This window comes from Aspergillus lentulus (genome assembly GCF_001445615.1).
Source record: "Aspergillus lentulus DNA, contig: Alt16, strain: IFM 54703, whole genome shotgun sequence".
NCBI classification, from domain to species: domain Eukaryota; kingdom Fungi; phylum Ascomycota; class Eurotiomycetes; order Eurotiales; family Aspergillaceae; genus Aspergillus; species Aspergillus lentulus.
Window position 1 is genome coordinate 3,879,022 of NW_028322113.1, and position 20,721 is coordinate 3,899,742.

The 20,721-nt window shown below is 50.1% G+C and overlaps 7 protein-coding genes across 7 annotated transcripts; 3 read left to right on the top strand and 4 right to left on the bottom strand.

Annotated features, from left to right (window-relative positions):
- Positions 1-36: 36 nt before the first annotated feature.
- On the top strand, positions 37-439 carry ALT_8721 (TMEM14 family protein; the record flags this gene model as incomplete). The annotated part of the gene is made up of 2 exons (XM_033557799.1): positions 37-39; positions 95-439. 2 exons carry the CDS (start codon positions 37-39, stop codon positions 437-439), a joined length of 348 nt encoding a protein of 115 aa, XP_033413690.1.
- A 739-nt stretch (positions 440-1,178) lies between these two features.
- ALT_8722 (putative C2H2 finger domain protein) lies at positions 1,179-2,634 on the bottom strand (the record flags this gene model as incomplete). Its single annotated transcript, XM_033557798.2, has 3 exons — positions 1,179-1,961; positions 2,031-2,407; positions 2,472-2,634. The coding sequence occupies 3 exons, from the start codon at positions 2,632-2,634 to the stop codon at positions 1,179-1,181; spliced, it is 1,323 nt and encodes a 440-aa protein (XP_033413689.2).
- Positions 2,635-3,549: 915 nt separating this feature from the next.
- Positions 3,550-5,754, bottom strand: ALT_8723 (uncharacterized protein; the record flags this gene model as incomplete). The annotated part of the gene is made up of 1 exon (XM_033557797.2): positions 3,550-5,754. The coding sequence occupies one exon, from the start codon at positions 5,752-5,754 to the stop codon at positions 3,550-3,552; it is 2,205 nt and encodes a 734-aa protein (XP_033413688.2).
- Positions 5,755-7,900: 2,146 nt separating this feature from the next.
- On the bottom strand, positions 7,901-8,458 carry ALT_8724 (carboxymuconolactone decarboxylase family protein; the record flags this gene model as incomplete). The annotated part of the gene is made up of 1 exon (XM_033557796.2): positions 7,901-8,458. One exon carries the CDS (start codon positions 8,456-8,458, stop codon positions 7,901-7,903), a length of 558 nt encoding a protein of 185 aa, XP_033413687.2.
- A 1,238-nt stretch (positions 8,459-9,696) lies between these two features.
- On the top strand, positions 9,697-11,274 carry ALT_8725 (DUF5427 domain-containing protein MTC1; the record flags this gene model as incomplete). The annotated part of the gene is made up of 2 exons (XM_033557795.2): positions 9,697-10,240; positions 10,295-11,274. The coding sequence occupies 2 exons, from the start codon at positions 9,697-9,699 to the stop codon at positions 11,272-11,274; spliced, it is 1,524 nt and encodes a 507-aa protein (XP_033413686.2).
- Positions 11,275-14,329: 3,055 nt separating this feature from the next.
- ALT_8726 (5'/3'-nucleotidase SurE) lies at positions 14,330-15,501 on the bottom strand (the record flags this gene model as incomplete). Its single annotated transcript, XM_033557794.1, has 3 exons — positions 14,330-14,399; positions 14,473-15,374; positions 15,490-15,501. 3 exons carry the CDS (start codon positions 15,499-15,501, stop codon positions 14,330-14,332), a joined length of 984 nt encoding a protein of 327 aa, XP_033413685.1.
- Positions 15,502-17,740: 2,239 nt separating this feature from the next.
- On the top strand, positions 17,741-20,416 carry ALT_8727 (Zn(II)2Cys6 transcription factor domain-containing protein; the record flags this gene model as incomplete). The annotated part of the gene is made up of 5 exons (XM_033557793.2): positions 17,741-17,985; positions 18,060-19,218; positions 19,280-19,388; positions 19,442-19,767; positions 19,820-20,416. 5 exons carry the CDS (start codon positions 17,741-17,743, stop codon positions 20,414-20,416), a joined length of 2,436 nt encoding a protein of 811 aa, XP_033413684.2.
- Between the last annotated feature and the right edge of the window lie 305 nt (positions 20,417-20,721).

The window sequence follows — 20,721 nt, forward strand, 5'->3', positions numbered from 1 at the left end:
CTGCACTAATCAGTCCACCCGAGCCCAACCATCAACATGGTACGCACCCTCTTGTCAACAACCCTAAGCAGCAGCAGCAGCTAACAGCAAACAGTCGCAATCCTCTCTCCCCAGTCCCACGAATTCCGCCGCCGCGCTGTCCCTGCTCACATCCATGGGCGGAATCATCGGCTACGCGCGCACGGGCTCCATCCCCTCCATCGCGGCGGGTCTCTCAGTCGGCGCGCTCTATCTGTACAGTTTCCTGCGTCTGCGCGACGGACAGCCCTACGGCGAGGAGATCGGGTTGCTGGCGTCGGCGGTGTTGGGGGGTAGTTCCGTGCCGCGGGTGATCAAGACGAGGGGAAAGCCCGTGCCTCTTGCACTGAGTGTTCTGGCGACGTATGGGCTGGTGGTTTTTGGGTTGGCGTTCCGGGAGAAGAGGGCTTCGAGGGTCTGAAGTGGGGATTTTGAGTTGGGGATGCACAGTGTAGTGTACCTTATGCTACGGGACTCTTACTTTCCAAATGGCGGAGCGAAACAATCGATTTGAGAATGAGTATCAATTGATTAATAAGAAATATCATTTCTGAGTCCAAAGCATCGTTGATTCGTTGCCTACCTTTATGCTAGAGAACTTACAGCAGCATTCACTTGACAACCCAAGGTCTCCCATCCCCAAGTAAACTCACGTGGCAAGAACACGAAACTTGTCAAGTTCGGACGAACAACTTCCCACGGTAGCCAGTGATATCAGCCTTGCTCGGTGAAGGTTGACAACCAAACTCACCAGCACTCTATCGATGCTCTTCAGTCATTCATTGTATGTCGTTGCTGTTTGCTCAGAAGAGTCCACCCGCATCGTGACGGCGAAGAAGATGGATGAGTATTGTAGCAGCCCCTGTTCAGTTTCAAGTATAGTTTCTTCTTTCTTGCACTTGATGTTGCCATGGTACTGAAATATTAGGGGAGTAGAAAGACATAACGAGAGGATGGAGATAGATAAGATGAAGCTAGAACTTGATATGCATCGAACTTAGCTGAAATCTGTGATTCGTACCTCTGTCCAGACGTCTGACCGGAAAGCTGCGAAAGGATTCTGAACGAAAACCGTGTGTACGTGTGTGAATCTCGGAAGGGCATGTTCGTTTCGCAAATGGTCAGTCGGCTCACAGTCGCCGCTCCAATGATCATGCGTCTCACTGCGCGGAATCGAAAATCTTGTCTGACTCCCGGATAGTCCCCACTACTACAGCAGCAGGGAGCTCTTCAAGCGTCGTTTCTCCTCGGCGGTCAGGAACAAATGCGTACCTTGACAATCTAGCCATCTTTTCCTCCGGACTGGTTTCATTATCAGAGTATACCAAGCGTGTCGGTTTGGACTTGTCCTTCTTCGACGGCTTCTCTTCAGTGGTTGCACCTGCGCCAGCTGCAGCTTTGGCCGCGGCCTGGTCAGCTTCCTTCGCTGCACCAGAGACAAGATCATTGACTGAAGATGATATCGATGCAGCTTCCGCTCCTGATGCTCTTCCGCTATCTGGAACAGCAGCATGCACTCCAGTGTTCGGCAGGGGGTGGCCCATGTGTATTTGTTGCATTTGATATGCATTAACTGGCGGGGGTTGGAAAGCGGGGCGCTGTGGGAGGCTAGGTGCGGCCGGCAAGCTGCCAGAACGTTGTGGGAATGCCGGAGCAGTTTGAGGGACTGTGTGTGACGGGGAAGCTTGTTGATGCGGTGGTATCGGAAAAGGAGGTGGCGTTGTCCCATAGGGTGGGGTAGCTTGCGCAGCAGTACCAACCGGATATGGCTGCGGAGTGTATCCAGTAGGTGTATGCTGCATAGGGTACTGTGCTTGTGCGCCTGGTGAGAAATTTGGATACACGGGGCTCGCCGCCTGGGGGAATGGAGAGCCGGTCCCTGCATAGGGTGCAGGATATGTAAATTGTGGGGTCGCGGCGGCTGCAATCTGAGGAGAGTGAGCCTACAAGAAAGTAACGAGTTTAGTGTCAGAATGCTGCAGGATGTATGAAATTAAAACAAGAAGACTTACATATCCAGCCGGAGCCTGTGTCTGCCCGGCACCCACAGGAGTCGCCTCTCCGCTGCTACCTCCGGCGGCAATCTCCGCCTTTTTAGCCTTGTGCTCAGCTAAACGCTTCTTCAGGTCGGACACGTCTTCAAGTTTGGGTCTCTTGGCCGGTTGGCCGCCAGCCCCCGCTCCTGAAGGTGGATTCCCCGTCACGGCCTGCCGCTCCGCCTCTGCTTGCTGAAACTGAGCGATCACACGCTGATTGTGAGATTGGACAACATCATCGGGAACACCTTCCATGCCGAAGATTTCAACATCAAGACCCGAGCGATTTGGAAGCGCATTGTCAACGGCGGTAAGCTGTTCCTTGTGCACTTGGCTCATATGCACAGACAAGCCTGATTTGCACCCGGTGAGCGAAAAAAATATCATCAGAGCGCTATATGTGTTGTAATGACTCACCTCCTGCGGTGTTGAGCCTCCGGCTACATCTGTCGCATTTGAAATGCTTCGCCTTCTGATGCGATATAAGGATTTTGAGATCGTCAAAATCACGCTCACAGTAGTAACACCACGGCCGAGCCAGAAGCTCTTCGAGTGTTGGGCCACGTCTCTTTTTACCCATTGTGAAAGATATATGCCAACAGCCTCAAGATTCAACGAAAACGGGGTTCGATATTGTTTGATATTTGTTGTGAAGTGAAGATGTGGAGGAAGAGCGCGATAGCGTCAACGCGTTGACTTGAAGCTGAGATCTCACTGATCCGAAGTTGGAATCATTGAGTCACGTGAAGTAGCTGGTCTAGAATGTTGTGTCTCACGTGATTTCAGTTTGAACGGCCGGATGTCTAGTACTGGATAAATAATATGACACAAGTTCCATTCAGTGCTGTCCAAATATCAACTGATAACCATCGCTTCATACTAATTAATTTACAATTTCTGTATGTAGGACTTTAATGACGAGTACATGGAACAATAACGTTCATTGACTTGGCATTAGGCAGAGAGATACCCTATGCAGAACAATGCCCTTTGCCCCATCAAAAGTAAAAATCAAAGTGCAGGTCGTTCCCAAATACATTATTTGTACAGAGCCTCCCGACCAGCGTGGCCAGTAGTAAAGAACTAGCAGATCAACAGCATGTACATGATTAAGCCAAATTCCGGGCACCTTCGCTCAAATATAATATGACGGACGTTCAATGTGTTTCCGAGAGAAAATTCTGAACAATGACAGGTGCAGTTCACTGATCTGAGGTTCGCCATAAGAGTTGTAGATAATACAGAAAAAAAAAGTGCTGAACTGCAGATGTAGATGTTTTGCACAAACTCGCCCGCGTTGAAAGCTGTTTAAGCCGAGGATTAGACGGCACCAGACCCCTTCGACCCAATTACCCATCGTTTCTTTCCAATTGCAGGATTTCAAGAATCGAAGGTAAATCCATGATATAGCGAAGAGGAAGGGGTGCATGGGCTATCCGGGGCGCGGGACGAAGCACGAAGTAAAAGCGGCAGGGACCGACAAGATTATGCCTGCTCATGCGGGTCGCGCGGGACCTGGTGGCGGCAATCCAGCCGTCGACGACCCGTATGGGCTGTAGTAACCTGGGTACGGGGTGCGGTAAGGCACCGGCGCAGGAGGCTGCTGAAACGGTCCCGGAGGACCTGGGGGAAACGATGCGACGCCTCGAGGGTCTATGGGCGCATATGGAGAAGCCATCGACCGGACTGTAGGCATAGGCGCCAGTCCGGGGGCACCAGTGGGCAGAGGGAGCGACACCGGTTGCACAGCTGGTGCGGGGGCAATGGGCCCGTCGACTTGCGAGCTCATAGGACCTGGGGTGCGGGACTTGGGTTTCTTGATCACGGGTTTCTGGGCCTCTGCGGCCTTCCTAGCGGCCTCTGCCGCGCGATCCGCCGCAACCTGGGACTTGGATCGCTTGGGTTTACGGATTCGGCCCTCCCGATTGAACCGGGCCCAGTGGTTGAGCATGGCCTCCGTGCGCCGGGGGTTCTTGGCATTAGCGATCTTTTCTCGTCGAGCCAGCTCAGCTGGGTCCAGGGATTCATTGCCTTCTGCGCTTCTCGCTGGAGTGACTACGGGAGAGACAGTCGCTTGGGCTCCATTACGCGCCGGCTCGATTGGCGCCAGTTGAGAAAACGTCCCGGAGGAGTTGGATGGAGGCCGGGACTGCAACGGTACAGGATGCGGCACTGAGGCCACGACTTTGGTCTCCCGGCCGCGTCCTCGAGCTGGAGCTGCGTTCGCCGCTGGCTGTGGAGTTTCCGAGACGGCCCGAGAAGGAGCGCGCGCGGCACCTCGTCCACGACCTCGACCTCGTCCGCGACCGGCGCCCCGGGTAGCAGCAGTTGTAGGAGCAGGAGAAGCGGGGGTAGAGGGAACTGGTGTATTATCTTGTGTTTGCTCCACCTCGAGCGCTGTACGGTGTTGGCGAGTTCGCCGCTTCGCTGGTGGCATAGAGTCTTCTTGATCCTCAGCAGGCACAGGCGTCCCGAAGAAAGCGTCATCCGTCTCAATTTCTTGGCTAGCTGCTTCCAATTCCGCTGCTTTACGCCGGCGCGTGTTCTTTGCGACGGTTGATTGGGCCGGTGGTTTCGGTAACATTGGCACGTACGGAATGCCAAATTTTTGGATTATCGGCCATCCATCAGGGTTGGGGTCGCCCTTGGCTCTGATTTTGGCGGTCTGAGCGGCAGTCGGCATGAAGCCACCCTGATCGAAGGGGTCCTGGACGCCGCCCGGAGCTTTGGGGTCATACTTATAACCGTACAGCATTGCTTCCCTTTGACTCTCGAAAACAGGGGGGTCCTCTAACTTTCTCGGGTCCGCACTAGGCTTGCTTTGCTGTCGAGTTGCAAGCCTATAGAGCTTGTCGATGGCGAGATATTCATCTTGCCATGTCTTCAAAGCGAGATGTACATTCTCAGTGATCGCGTAGAGCTCGTCAACAGAGCGATACTCAGGATCACGGAGCTGGGATAGGATGTCCTCAAGAGGTGTAATTTCGAGAAATTCTCCTTTCGCGACTTTTGACTTTTTGTAAGGATTGAAGCGCTCTGGTAAGTCAGATGCATCGCGCTTCGTGCCACGCTTGGGATTACGAAATACTGTATCCCAGGTGTTTTCGATGCCGTCGACTCTGTCCTCAAAGTCCTCTGAGAACTTGGAGACATCGTTGATATTCCAAAGTTTATAAACACGCTGCTCAATGATGGAAGTCTGTCCACGCGAGAAACCATCAAGTCGAATGGGAGTAGAAAGCCCAGATATCGCTTCGTCGAGCTCGCCGTCACGGCCGGCGTCATATGTTCGGACTACTTCAGTCTCTTCAGCGTCACCTGTGTCTTCAGCTTCGACATCGTCAACTCCAGATGCTCCAGCATCTTCAGTGAGCTCGCGATCGGTGTGGAGTTTCCCATTTGGGGTATGTTCCTTTGCGGTACTAAGAGAGTATCTCTTGGCACTATGCGGGTGTGCGGCAGCAATGTGCTCTTTGAGAGTAAAAGAATCATCGTTTGGTGACTTAGAGGTATTGAAATATTCCCCACACAAGTAGCATTTGGACTTATGAGTCAATGAAGAAGGCGACTGAGATGTTTGGGTTGATGTCGAGTGAGCAGAGAGTGGCTCGGAGAATTGTCGGCGAAGAGACGAGGCCTGGCTGGCCATGTCCGAAGTATGGTTGTTCATCTCAATATCGCTCTGGGCGACAGGAGCCATACCTGCTCGGCGAAGAATACTCCAGAAGGATGAACAAATCTGAAGTAGATAGGTATGGCAATTTGATGAAAACTGGGAAACAGAGAATTGAATCCTTTTCCCAAATTCGGTATCTAAACATTCAATGTCAGTCGAATGCACTCTGAAAAGGAAAAAGTTCGCTTGGGAAATGCCAAGACGCCAACAGTACTTCGGCACTGCTGTGCGATCCAGGGAGCCGCCACAGGATGAAGGTAAGAAGAGAAGACGCATGCAAATGTGTTATGAGAAGCAGAATAAAGAACTTGGGAGTCGATCTGAAATATGATGATACGAGATCTTGGAGAACTGCTGAAATGAGAGGATGGGGCATTGCAGGCTCTGACGGATAAATCAAGAAGAGTGGTGTGGAACACACGACAGCCACATACATACCTGAAGAACGCAGAAACAGTCCGTCAGAACAATTCAGATTAATCGGAATTATTCTGGATAAATTATTCGAGCGCAGATTCAGCAGACCAAAGAGTCTCAACAGCGATGGACTGCTTTGACGAAAGGGCTGTCTTGTCGCGAGTGTCTGACAGGGATAATAGGTAGGAAGTACGTAGATAGTTCAGCAACAGTGGAGGCCAAAGTAAGCGCAGAAGGCAGTCTGTAAGGCACGCTTAAACTGGAGAAATAATTGGATGGAAACGATAATGTGCAGATTCGAAGATATTAAATATTGGGGAAGCAGATTGTAGTGTTTTTCAAGAAACTGCTCATGGAAGCTGGCATCCAGTGTGGTAGTAGGAGATTTTACTATGGTGTTCAATGTAAAGAAAAGGAGAAAGGAGAAGGGATGGGAAAAAAGGGTAGAGGGAAAGATAAGCTAGCAGCACTGGACACCATACATCAGTTAATGAATGAGTCCAAAAGTACTCGGAATCTTGGGGAGGGATATGTAGCAGATGACGGGCATGTAGTAGTAGTGAATGAACAAGAAGATCCTGTAGAGCCCGAAAAAGGTGTTGTTATCTCAAAGTAAAGTAGCTGGGTATTTTGGCTGTGTACCTGCTTTACCATACAGGAGACCCACTTTATCCGCAAAAGTGTGCCACTGGCCAATCCGGAAGTGAACGGCCAGGCACTTGGATTGATCTAATAGCCAATGACTAGCATATTAAGCTGGTGTACTTTCAGAAAGTCGATTCTTGTATTACATTACCATACAATAGTACCTTACCATGGTAGATCCCCAAAGTAGAGGCACCTACCTGAGTACCGTAGTAGACCCTATGTACCACACTGCCTGTGCTGAATGCAAATCATGCTCCGATAAACTAAGGTCTAGATAACTTGGGCAGGTAAATACAGACTCTGTATTTATATTTGATTTAGGTTTGATATTCTGGTTATTGGTGTTGTCTCAATATTCTTTCCTGTACCTTTCATCATTGGGTCGAATCTACCTAAGGGTATAAAGTCGGTATTTCTGTCCGTACTGAGCTGTACTGCCGGTTGCTTGACATCATTTGCCTCTGGCCTTGATAATACCGTTTTAAGACGAGTAACATCCCAGAGAAGATAGCATAGAGACTAAGGGACTATTCTCATGCTGGGGGGAATAAGCGTGGATCTGTGGCGTATACCACGATTGTCGTCCATGTTCCCAGGTCAGTCTATCATTGTGATAATCTATTCTGCGCAATGGCTACAGTCTACTCATTATTAATTTACATTGCATTGTTCTATCCGAAGTCTAGAAACAATAGAGAGATGGGTTGTGGTAGAAATGCTTGCATTGTTTGATGAGATGGCCCATCTAGCGTTAGTTTCAGACAAACACATCGCGATCATCCTATGACACCTACTTTCAACCAATTTCTCTGAGGCATTGCACTACGTAGCAAGTCATATGTAGCATCAGCTTTCTTGATAGAAAGCTCAATATACGTCTCAGCGGCCTGGGTTATATAGGATTTGTATCAGGCGCGGGAAGATGATGCAGACTTTATTCAGCTGACAAATTACGCGTTACTCCCAGATGAATATCTCCTCGCCTGCCTGTAAGGAATTGTTGGAGTCCAAAAAGCATAACCGAGTGCTCAGGGGTGTAGTTACTGCAAGTGGATGGGCGAGGTTTTGGAGCACTTTGAGTGGATGCAAAAAGCATATTTGACACTTAAGGATTCTTCTCCCCAACATTCAAGGCGACAAGAAATCGGCTGACACAATTGTACGCTGCCACTGTTGTCGTTATCTCGATAATTTCCCTCTCATTGAAAAACCTTTTCAGCTCCTGGAACACTTCCTCGGGAACAGTGACTGTCTTTGTCATGGCGTCCGTGTACTTCAGAACAGCTCCTTCAGCCAAACTCAGGGCCTTTTCGTCAATTTGCAGTGGGATATTTGCATGAATATCACGAACAATACGCATTCCCTCATCACTAAGTCCACCTTCTTCCAGTAAAGGTGCGTGCTGTTCCCATTCAAACCAGGCTCCGTTCAGAACAGCCACACGGCAGATGATAAGTTCCTTGATTATTGTGGACAAGGTAGTTTTTGTTCGTATTGCCCCAATGAATGAATTCCATCCATCTGCCACGGGATATGAGTGCAGAAGTGCGCGATCAAGTGGTAAGAGGCCCCCAGGAGCACGTCTGGCTTTGACCCGAGCGAGGATCTCCGCCTCTTCGGGAGTGCTAGTAGGTGGAGGGTCAGGGACGTATGGAAGACGCATAGTGAGATTGTCAATTTCAAGAACGTGGCCAGATTTCAATAAAACACAACTCGGGCAGCAAGTGACTTCAATCCCCTTTCGAAAGTCTATGTTGTACTCAGTGAGTCATCATACAACAAATCTGATGCGGTAGACCTACCTCAGGGATGAAATGGAAAGATATGAATGCAATTGATTTTGCACAACCTTTAACTTCCAAGTCCTGGACCCTTTTCCTTGTATACATTCAATATTCAGCGAGTTCGCGCAGTCTGAATATGGGGGACCACGCTATTTAAGTATCGGATGACCCCACAGATCAATTCTTTGGAAGGGGGCCCCGCCGCGGGAAAATGATGCGATTGTATCATTGCACGTAGTAAGTACCCTTGGGCCAAGCCGCAAATTGTCAAAGGGCAATAGACTGTCTTTAGTGGAGCTGCGTTGTACAAGAATAGAGCGGGGGCGTCTGACTCAGAGCTGTTGTTCTATAGTCTCTAGCTGCCACATTGGATACACCATTTTGATCACTTCAGACGAGGTTGGCTCGTTGGGAATCCTCCGGCGCGGCCGTACGGATGCTGAAGTTTTCTCACGCCGAGAGCTGTGACACGAAACATGGATAACGAGCTCAGAATTTCCAAAAGGTTTTTTTTTATTTTTTTTCAAGTCAGATTATCTGCTCGCCGGATTTTCTAACTCACATGCCCCATTCCCATCGGTGGTGGCTGACTTTCGCAAGACAATGCGAAGTGGATTCACGCCTTTTCGTACGACGTAGAGGCTTAACAGCCAATATTCAATGACCTGGCATAGCGAAGATCTAGAGGACGCATATAGGTGAATGAGATACACTGTTGTTAAAAGTGTGACCAATCCGAGAGTTCATTTGAGACTCGAGGTGAAGTATATATTTCAATATTATAGGGATCCGAGACATGTGTTCAGTAAAAATATCACACTAAAAATAAAATTTCGGTCGCCTAATGGACTGCAGACTGCAGGCAGCAGCTCGTCATCGCTCGACCATTGTTACTGTAGTCTCAAATCAACAGGTTGCAGTTGACAACAGAAAGAAGCATCCAAATTTCATAGTTCGTAGATCGAGTTGCTCTAGACAACACGCTAACGCTCCTTGGCGCAGGTCATCAAGTTCCCCACCGCCCGAACATTAATGCCCCCCATAAGCTCCAACCACTCTTCTCCTGATAACTATCTCGGCATTCTTAGGTTACAGATACACACACACCACAAGGACGATGCCTCCAAAAGGCGCGAAGCCTACGAGCGATGAGCTCCTCGCCCAATTCGATGACCTAGGCATCGACTCGACGACGGAGAAGCAATCATCGAAGCCGACAGCTACATCCACTACCACACAGTCGGAAGAAGATATCCTGGCGGAGCTGGACAATCTAGCTTCGCAGCGCCCAAGCAGCGGGCCCGGCACTCCACGACTGTCAACGAACGAGCCTAGACCAGCCACCAAATCACCCAAGCCAGCAGCAGTAGCTACACCTCGATCTAGCGAAGACAAACCGGCCCCTCGTAAGTCTGGGGAAAGTGTTCGGTCAGCCCCTGCTGGAAACAAGCCAACAATCACACAGCCATCAGAGCAAGAGAAGCCAAAGGCAGAGGAGGCGCCCGCCAGCGGAGGTGGAGGATGGTGGGGAGGTATTTTTGCAACGGCCACTGCTGCTATGAAGCAGGCCGAAGCTGCCGTCAAGGAGATTCAGCAGAATGAGGAAGCCCAGAAGTGGGCGCAGCAAGTGCGAGGGAATGTTGGAGTTCTCAGAGACCTAGGTGAGTGGATGGTGTTAGTTTTCTTCATTAATACGTGCTAATAATACTCTCCAGGTGGCGAGCTCAAGAACAAGGCCCTGCCTACATTTACATCTCTGCTTCACACCATTGCGCCTCCAATTTCCTCTCATGAACGGCTCCAAATACATGTCACTCACGATATCTCCGGATACCCCGCTATCGACCCTATCGTTTACTCCGTTTTTTCGCGCGTAATGGCACAGGTCGAAGGCGGAGACCTCCTCGTCATCCAACGCGGTCAAGAATCCGCCCCGAAACGCGGACTTGACCTTGGAACCTCATTCTCCAACGCAGGCTGGCAAGATGGCCCATGGTGGCGCACTGTCACACCTGGAACTCCTCGCAGTATCGCGGCCGTCCGAGGCACCGTGGAGGCCAGCAAGCTTGCTCGCGCAAGCGCAGAATCATATGCTACCGAGTATTTTGCCTCGAGGGGCGGGGTTGAAGCAGCTGCGAAACAAGCAACTCAAGACTTGAGCGAATCCAACCCGGTCCGAAGCAGCGACATTTTCCTAGCTATTCAAGCCATCAGTCAAACTTCATCAACGGAGCTTTTCCAGGCTGGCCCGGCGACGGAGATGGCGACCCCTCCTGGGGTGGTTGACGTTCCCGAGGCGACGGAAGAAGAGGTCGCATTCGCCCTTTACCTCCATGACCCCATCCATGGCATTGCCTTCCATACTATCTCCCAGACTATTCCCCAAAAATGGATCGATTGGCTGGATGTCGAGGCTCCGGCTATCGCAGATCCCAACGTCGAGGACGCGAAGGTACCACGAACGACCGTCCCGGAGGATATTGCAGAGATTGTTGCCAGCGGAGGTGTCGATCCCCGCGAATGGGTGGCAGAATGGCTTGAAGAATCTTTGGCATTGGCCATAGGAGTCGTTGCACAGCGTTACGTGGCTCGGAGAATGGGCGTCGGTGAAGGGGGTCCCGGTAAGGGCAAGATGCGGGCTGAACAGGCGTCGGTCGTAGAGAGTGGTGCAGGAGAAGCTGCAAGAGCGCTTTAGTTGAGCGTCCGCTGTTTCGATTCATATTATTAATATGCCGCTTCACAGTTCATGTGTGATCTGTTATGTTCATATCATTATCCGCTATACCAAGTCCTCGCAATCAAACCCCGCTTGATTTTCATGAGCAAAGCTGCTTTGCAGCACGCTTCCCGGAGTGGGAGACATTCTCGTCCAGTGTAGCTATTTATTCAAGATTTATTCTAGCTTGGTTCAGTTGACTATGAACCTAGCTCCCCATATACTGTCTACCAGTCTCAACTCCATACTTACCCAAGTGAGCCGGCGATAACTATCATCATACCTCTGGATATCCGTGTTTTTGGTTCACGAGAACCGAGAGCTCAAACACCCACTTGGCTTGTTGCCTTGGACAAGGTATCCATCAGAAGACGATGAGTTACACCGTTACGCATACTCGGTTCATACAAGCACCTGTATCCTGAGCCCTCTCAATCGCGGGAACAGGCACTCCGAGCAGTTTGATACACCACAGGAGCCGTGCGAGGTGCAACCGCACAAGGTATTTCGAAGTGCGGCAGAAGGAAAAACCGAGGACTGTAGCAGTATAAGAGCAAAAAGTTAGCATCCAACTCCCTCAAAATGTATCCGTTGAGGGCTACCCATAGATCTCGGTGCTGAAATCAGAAAACAATGATACTGATTTCTTCTAATGACATCAGTTCATTGTGTGGCAGTCGTTCAGACAGAATGTCTTCGTGGTATCAGCGGTTAGCCTTAGCCGCTGAGTTGTATGTTTCTAAATCGAGTAAGTATACGGAATTTAGAGATGGCTGGGTACTCTCTCAACTTGGTTTTTATGATATTTCCCAGAGCGCGGTCCATTTGACGCTTGTGCGTCGACGTGAACAGTGCCTGTTGCTTTCTGTGCACTTATGTGGCCTTTTGGGAGTCTCTTGTAGCGGATGACAATATAAGCTACCCTATACGGTGAAACCAGTACAGTGTACAACCTACTAGCTATTATGTAGCTCGAGCTCTGTATCCCATAGAGGGAGATGTTCGGAAGGGAGAAACGGCATCATATCTCAGTGTCTGAGGCAGGATACTTGTGATCGATGAGCAACACTTTTCCTTAGGTCGTTTCTTGTTCTTGTGATATTCTGTTTTCCGAGGGACTGAGCTTTTTTTATCCAGTGAATGCTACCCTGTCCTTGAAGAGAATTTTAGAAGAGAATGGAAAAGAAGACGCAGGAACCTGTTGTGCTCTATTCACAGTCATACATTTGACGTGGGTACGACGAATCAATATAGCGTTGACTCTTCCAATTCGACCAGCCACCACTTCGAAGACAGAAACACGTTGCCGCCGTAGAGTTTCTAGAATTACTGGCTATTCTACCATGGATGAGAATAGAATCAGAGAGTATCGTTGCTGGACAGGGGATGACTCTTCGACCGGGACAGCTATCATTGCATATCCAGACCTTCCTGAAACGTCGAGACTACCATAGCCCAATATTTGTAGAATCAGTTAAAAGTATTCATTTCCTGTAAATATTCACTATGAACAACACATTACTGCTGCTCTGAGTCACTGAGCCAGAGAAGCAGGGATTTCTGCCTGAAGCGAACCGGATTTTCCAATACATACGCATCATAGTGAATGAATTCAGTGAATACCTCCCAGACTCTAAGCGAGCCAGCCTCTGCACCTCGACTATTTATACCTCTTCTTCCCCCTTTCTTCCTCCTTCTCTTCTTCTTCTTCTTTTCTTCCTCACCAGGCGCAAGCCTAATACAAGTCCACCTCTGCTGACTTGTCCTTGTTGCGATCATCGGCCTTTCCTTCTTGAATGTGTGCTATGAAGACTTGTTGTTTCCCAGCAGTCCCTACAGCGTCAGTTGTAAACTGCAGCCGCTGGAGACGTCCACTGGTGGGACAAAGTCATACGGCACTGCTCGAAGAAAAGGGCAAGTTCTTCCCTCGAGAATGTGTTGCTATGGAGGCTTGTGCTATCCCGGCAATCAGGCTGGCCCAGCTGTTATTGCAGCCATTTAAACGGAGACGTCCAATGGTGGGATACAATCATACGGCACTGCTCGAGGAGAAACCTGGGTACAGGTAAGCATCTACTCCCACTCATGTGTCTTCCTTCTCATTCTTTTTTTCTCAGCTTGCTAACCTCGACAGTCACTCGGGCAATCCGACTAAGACTTTCCCATTCCCGATGTTTCGTCTTCTTTGACCTGCCAGTGAGTTTTCCTTCCGTGTTTTCAAGTCGCTCTTGTGATGACTTTCTTTGCTGACTTATTCTCTCTCATCTTCAGGGCACAGTGTGGCCCTCCCAAGGGGGGTATAGCCTATAGGGTAACACCCAGAGTCTAACTACTTATCAACACAGCAAGCAAACCGCCTTTGGATTCGCCGAGTTCTGGATACTAATGGAGCAGCTGAGGGAATCTGGGGGTCAAACTTACAAACCTGTGGGAACTGAGGGATCTGGGGGTCAAAGTAACAAATTCCCGTGGGAACTGAGGGGTCTCCAAAATCCTACCTGGCCAGTAGGTGCCTGTTCATCTGGATCCTCGAGGAATCGATGGCAGGCCTCCAGCGACGAGCTCGCACCTCACCGTGGTGCTGGAGTCTAGTAGCCATCCTGGCGAAGCTAAGACGAGCTCACTTTGTATTTGCTTCTTTCCTTATTTAGCTTTGTATTGTAAGTAGTTGCAATGAGAACATGTTCTTACTTCGCGTGGATTTTTATACAAGGTAACGTTTGACTACATGCAGCGTAGTTGCGTAGATCGAGTGTTTGTTAATGTACAGCTTGCGCAGACTAACAGCCGAGTATTAAACGCAATCACTCCTGCCTCGTGTTGAATACCGCTGGTCGAAGCAACTAAGAATAAAATGAGGTAGGTTAACCATCGGATTTCTTTCAGGTCGAGATCTAGAAGGGATAAACGTCTACTGGTTCTCGAGCATGGCATGATTCAGCAAGAAGCCAAGTGGTGACAATGCAAAAAAGAAAAATGAACCTTTGCGGGTATCTATCTATCTATCGTCTAATTTTTCATGTTCATGAGTCAATCAATCATCAAGTTCCAAGGGTCCATCAAGACCAGAAACATGCGAGAAGTTCGCGGTAAGGGGAGTAACACTGTATTCGACAGTCAGCTTTCTCCAAACGGGGTGTACCATCCAATGGACGGAAGATGATAGGCGATGCTAACCTAGTACTTCCATTCAGAACCGTATGCGCATCAGTTCCCTCCTCGCTTGCCTGTAGAGCTTTCTTCATCTCAGACAATTCCGCCGACCAGGCGAAATTGCGTTTCTTGAGGTGCGAGCCACCGAATCCATTCACGGCCTTTGTGGCCGAGCCATTACACAGATTCGCGGCCTTTTCGTCTGAGTGGTTCGAGGTTCCGTTCGTCAACCCCGGCGCGGAATGGCCGTTGGCCTGGGACACTTCGGCGTACAGACAGCCCTTCGACCAGTAGTAGGGTAGAGTGCGAGTATAGCGGACCGGTCTGGTTTCCACGTCCGCGCGCATTGGCACATTCAGATTGTACAGCTCGACACGCTCGTCCCAGTTCTGGTATAGGTGGTTGACGACGCGTACGGCGAGCCTGGCCGCGGCGCGGATGACCTCGATCGGCTGCTCATCCTTGCTGCCGAAGGAGATGGCGATCCCGCGCTTCCCGCAGATAGCGGCTTCCAGGGCGCCGCCGACGGTCCCCGAGGAGAGGTTGTAGATCGTTGAAGCGTTGCGGCCGTGGTTAGGGCCCGAGATCACAAGGTCGATGGGGCCTCGGTCGGCGAAGAGGTTGAACAGGCCTAGTTGGGTACAGCTGGCGGGTGTGCCGTTTGTGATGACGACCCATTCGCGATTCGGCTCGTTCTCGTCGTGGGTTTCGTGCGCCTCGTCCCATGTTCCATCTTCCCGGAAGGCGTCTGGGGGCACATATGTCGCTTCTAGCGCGGCTTCGATTATGTGTGCTTTGCCGATCCAAGACCGAGATCTCGCTGGGATTGCGACGGAGACTTGATGGCCGGCGGCCTGGAGGGCATCGACGAATGGGCGGATGTATGGAGACAGGCGCCGCGAGGGCGGACCGTCGTCATTGACAACCTGGGATAAGGATCAAATGAGTATTTTCTTTCTTTTCTTTTAGAGACTCGCCAATCTCCATGCGCCAATGCGTATTGAGCGCACGGTGATACAGAAAAAGAGCAAGGTAACTTACCAATATATGCATGCTAATTGCCAATAGTACCTTGAGCGCTGAAAGATCCTACGGAGCAGTTGCCCTTGATCCGGTTTGCTGAACCAGCGTCCTTTTGGCTGGAATGTGATGCGGAGAAGTGTTGAACGACCCCCCACGGGCAGATATGATCGTTATCTTTTCTACGGCACCTCCAATTTGACACTGGAAGAGATAGTATTTATAAGAGACATTGCGCTCGGTAATGATCGAGCCCTGGAGAGCCTTCTCAACCTATCCCGACTACCGAAAACATACCGGGGAACCTCCAATGTGGTTACGGTGAAGCTGTTTTGCGCTGCGGGGGTCCGGAAGTGTGCCTACCTAGGAGAACCTCATAATCAACATCAGTCATTTTTGTAACGAAAGAATGTCATAGCATGTACTATACGTTAGTATCGTTAAGTATTTGGGTGATGTCAAGGGCAGCAGGAAGGTAACATACTGTACGGAACATGACATGACGCAACCTCATGGCAACCAAAAAGAGGCTGCGGTGAAGACGGACAAATTGGAGCGCAAAGGAAATTTGTTTCCCTCGGATACTCCGCTACATAATATTAGTAAAAGAAAAGAAATGGTCAGCTGCTCGTGTTCAAGACTCGAAGTGAAGTCTTGTCTGACTCAGTCGATCATGAAGTTGTCATCGATCAAGGATCGATAGGGGCAAGGACGGTCAAATTGTTTGCAGATTATAAAGTTCTAGCGCACTAACTAATAGTAGACTGACGGGTCTTTATGCACATCCAATATCCTGTCTACACAAATAGTTACTGTGAGAGTAGGGTTCAAGAGACAGCGTGGCATCTGGATCCATGTATGGAGTAAGAGTCAAAAGGCATCTGCAGACGCTCATCATTATCAAAGCCTTGTTCTTGGATGCTTCTATTATTAAATAGGTAGTAGTATAGAAGAGCTTGTCCTCCGTAGACAACTGGTGCATGATGGAAAATACTATCATTAATAATACACTTCCAGAAGATGCACAAGTATGGTTCAAATCAACTCAACCACGAACCAGACATACTAGAGCCAGAAGCTAATTCTGCACCAAAGACAAAAAAGCAAGAGGGAGCGGCTATCGGGCAACCCTTTTCCGTATCAGGTTTTGATGAGATGATTATGTCGCGTAATCCGCTTCATCCGTGAGAATATCAGAGTTGGAACAAGGAACGATTGGATCTTAGGTTTGTGCCTCAGTGCGCCCTGAATTTTGACACACTGGTACGTAATAATGAATGCCCCTCAGCGAGTCACCCATCGTTTAAGTGATTATTTGGGTTCCGCCGACTGTGCAGAGGAGAGCCCTTGAGGAAAGGAAAACCAAATAAGACCAAGGGATACTGGCAACGCCGAGAGATTGGCGAATGACCATCACTGCTTTGAGGCGAGTCTGCCGGGCAATTTGAACCATCTGCACGGAGTTCATCCACCTCGTGCCCGCCCAGGTCCTCAACCTTCCTGTCCTTCAGTGGTCCAATCCCTCCGCCCCCCTTGACTTTTGTCAAGACAAGGCAGATAGAATAATAATAATAGTTCGCCTTCTTACGCAGCATCGATCCGTTCTTTCCGTACTCGACGTAGGAGTCATCCTGGACGTCGGAGGTTTCCAGAATCGCTGGCAGCTGACTTGGACCGTAAAACGAGGATTAAAACGAGTCGTTGTAGCCCCTCTTCATTCTCATGCAAACCCCTTTATTACAGTGACACGCTGCCACAGAACCAGATATAACAGGCCATCCAAATAATTTCATTTTCCCTCTGTTCTGGGCCAGTGCTAGCTTATCAAAGCACGCCATCATATTATTAGTGAGCCTGTCCCGCTGCAAGCTTCACATCGGAGGCCGATCGCCGCAAAATCTTTGGTGGGGAACACCATCAATTCAACCAACCCGGGTTCAACACACTGACTGTATCACATTTCTGTCCTCACCACCCGACCATTCTTATTCTTATTAGTATTGTCATCAATCCCTGCTCTCGCTCTTCAGTCGCTCTTATATCATCGTCTCGACTGTCTCCGTTTGGTCTCCAGGCGATCTGGAGATACTCCGCTCCATCCTCATCTCCCTTCGCGCTTCACTTGCACCAGGAAGAGTCAAGTCTTCCCGCTTCGTCGATTGCGACCCGACAATCTTTGCCGGATAGAAAGACACATCCCTCTTGAGTTACTGTTAACTCGAGGGGTCATCGACGTTTCCCTTCCTCGACTTCGGTTTCGTATATCCCCTGTATGGACTGCGGGACTGCTGGCGCAGCTGCGGGCATTGACCCCAAAATACTCGACAATTGGCAATCCGATACCGCTTTTTCGATCGCTTCGTGGGAACACGCCGGCTACGACCAGCAATTCGAGTGGGATACCAGTCCAGACTCAAATCAGGATGAAGCAGATGTTGTGGATCTAGGTGTTCTACATGGTTCGCTGGCCAACGATCAGCCCAGCGCGTCCGTCTTTGGGCATAATTCCGACCCCAGGTTAGCGCAGAGTCTCCTATCCAGTCTGCGATGCTCGCAATAGAAGTAGCTGATGGATCTTGAAATGCTTGCAGCAACCCAGGTCTCACCTCGCCCGAGAAGTTCAGCGTCGCGGATGCCGCGATCGAAGGCACCATCAGCGGGACCGTGAGCCCCAGAACCTTGCCCTCCTCGACTGATGATAACTTTCACGTCGATGAGACATGGCCGCAGTTCCAGCTCATCAACTCCATGGCGGCTGGACTGCCGGTGGACGCGCCTATGCCCTATCCTTACGCGAAAGACCCGACCTCTAACAACACAGTTATCGTCGACGATGGAGGAGAGCTGTCCAACGGACAAGGGTTTCCAGAGGTTCACGCAGAGCAGTACCTCACTTTCCAGAATCTTTCTCAAGCGTTTCAATTCGCCGCTGATCCCTGGGCCGAGCCGCCTGCCAATCTCAATTCGAATACGTCGGCGCAAGCACCTATCCCCGCTCCTCAGATGGGACAACAGGTACAAACCCAGATAATCAATCAGCCTCGCGGCTTCCAGGGCTCTTTGCGCCCACTCGAATCGCGCTGGCTTGAAGGCCTCGAATCTCAACTGCCTACGAACCTAACTTCGCCTGCCTCATTATCGACAAATTGTCAAGACCACTCCTTACCTAAAGATGACAGAAGAGTTCAGGACGCATTTCAGTACAAGTCAGAGAGCTCTTCCGTTTCTGGTGATCTTTCAGGAGTTTACGACTGCTCCTACTCGGGCTTGAGTGATGATGTGCCGGCGTTTGCAGAACGACAGCTGGAAGACGAAGGTGCTTGGAAGGATGAGCAGAAGGAGGAGTCTTCGTCTGCGACCTCGCAGCCGCTGCAGGGTGCCACTGCATTCGTGGTCAGCGAGAACCCCCTAGAGTCATTCTTCATGACTGCTCCTAGCAGATTGAGGGCTTCGTCGACCGCTGCGCAACGAGCCTCTGGCCGGTCTCAGGCACTAGCTTTGCAATCGGTGGCTACCGTCAGAAAGCGCAAGCAGCGTACCTCGAACGTTAGCATTGACCAGAATTTGCCGAAACCACTGCAGATTGTCCAAGAGGACGGCCAAGGGGGTTCCATTGCCTCCGCTGATTTTGTGTCTCCGCCTCGTGGAGCACGCCGCAAGGGGCCTTTGAGCATGGTTGGCAGGGCCAATGCTGGATTGCGGAGGAAGAACAAGGATACTTGTGTCCAGTGCCGCTTGAACAAGCGGAAGGTTGGTTTGACCTGTCTCGGGCTTGTTTTGGTCTCGTGTAACAGAAAGCTGATGATTGTAGTGCGATGGAAGCTCTCCATGCGACGCTTGTCGCCCTACCCTACACGAGCAGCCATGTGCGCGTGCTTGTTTTGCGAACATTGTCGAATATGGAACTTGCAATTATATCTGTACGTACTCGACCCTTTGATCGTAGCGGACATTCTTGACTAACAACAATTAGCTCAACGAGCTGTCAATCACCCAACCGTGGACCGCTCTGGTCGGGTCCGGATGGAAATACCATCCAAATTCGACTTGAATGACCTTTTGACGTTCCTGAGCGAGCGGCAAGGACGGTTCAACATCCGTGCCAGCCAAGCATGGGGATCACTGTACGTGTTGGACTTGGCAGAGACGTACAAGTTCTTGAAATCATTGAGCGAGTACAATGGTAACTCGCGATCCACCTTTCTCGAATTCATCGACCGTCGGATTGTGGAGTCGAAAGACAAGTCCAAGAATTGGCTGAGCTGTGTCAGAGATTGCGATCCGATGAACAATATCTACGTAAGTACTAAGCCATCCTTATCCTTGTATCCTTGACTGACTTCAATTCTAGTCTCTACTCTCACAATGGAACAACATGCCTAGTCGTGCCAGCTATAGCTTCGTTCCCCTGCAAGGTGGAGGCCAAGAAAGGCCCATGGACATCCACAACCCGGAAGATCAACGCGAGATTCTGCTAGCGGCGCAGCTGTCGCGGATTGTCTGCCGCATGCTGGAGGTTGAAGGGTTCCGGAAGCTTGAAAGGGACTTTTACAACATCAAATGGAAACAGATCTCTCAAGAGACACACCTGCGTTTCCTGAGTCAACTCGGACATATCCTTCTGTCTCTCCGGTGGCGAGTGTCCTGGTGGAAGCGCCTGGGGGACGGCGGTCGCGAGCCCGACCCATCGAAGCAGCATTATGAGGATCGAGTCGAACTGCTTTGCCGAATTCTCTATGTCTACTACACTTGTGTGCAGGCGAAACTTCCTTCGTGGTCGACCGCCGATGTGCCCAAGGGTGTCTGGTCCACTTACGCTGATTCAGAAAATGCCGTGTGGGACGATTTCCCCCTGGACCCTAGCGAAGATGGATTCAAGAACTGGATGGAACGAGGCCGCGAACTCATTGAGCAAGCTGGTGTTCCGAACCGCGTCTCAAAGATCTAGGTGTCGACTCCTAGAGCACGGAAAAAAAAAAAAAGCAAACAGTCGCTTGGAAAAAATTGTTGACGGATTGGAACTGGAGTTTGATAACGATACCCATGAAGCGTTTTTCATTTCTGTCTTTGCCTCTCTACGAGTGATGATTCTATCATTTTTGTACATACTGCTTTTTACATAAGTTCATGAGATATATATAGAATACTTATGATAATCCTCCACCTGTTTACCTACATAGTCATCACCAGTAGACAGGGTATCTAAACTTCATTAATCGTATCACTAAGTATCACTATCTGAATCGACCGATC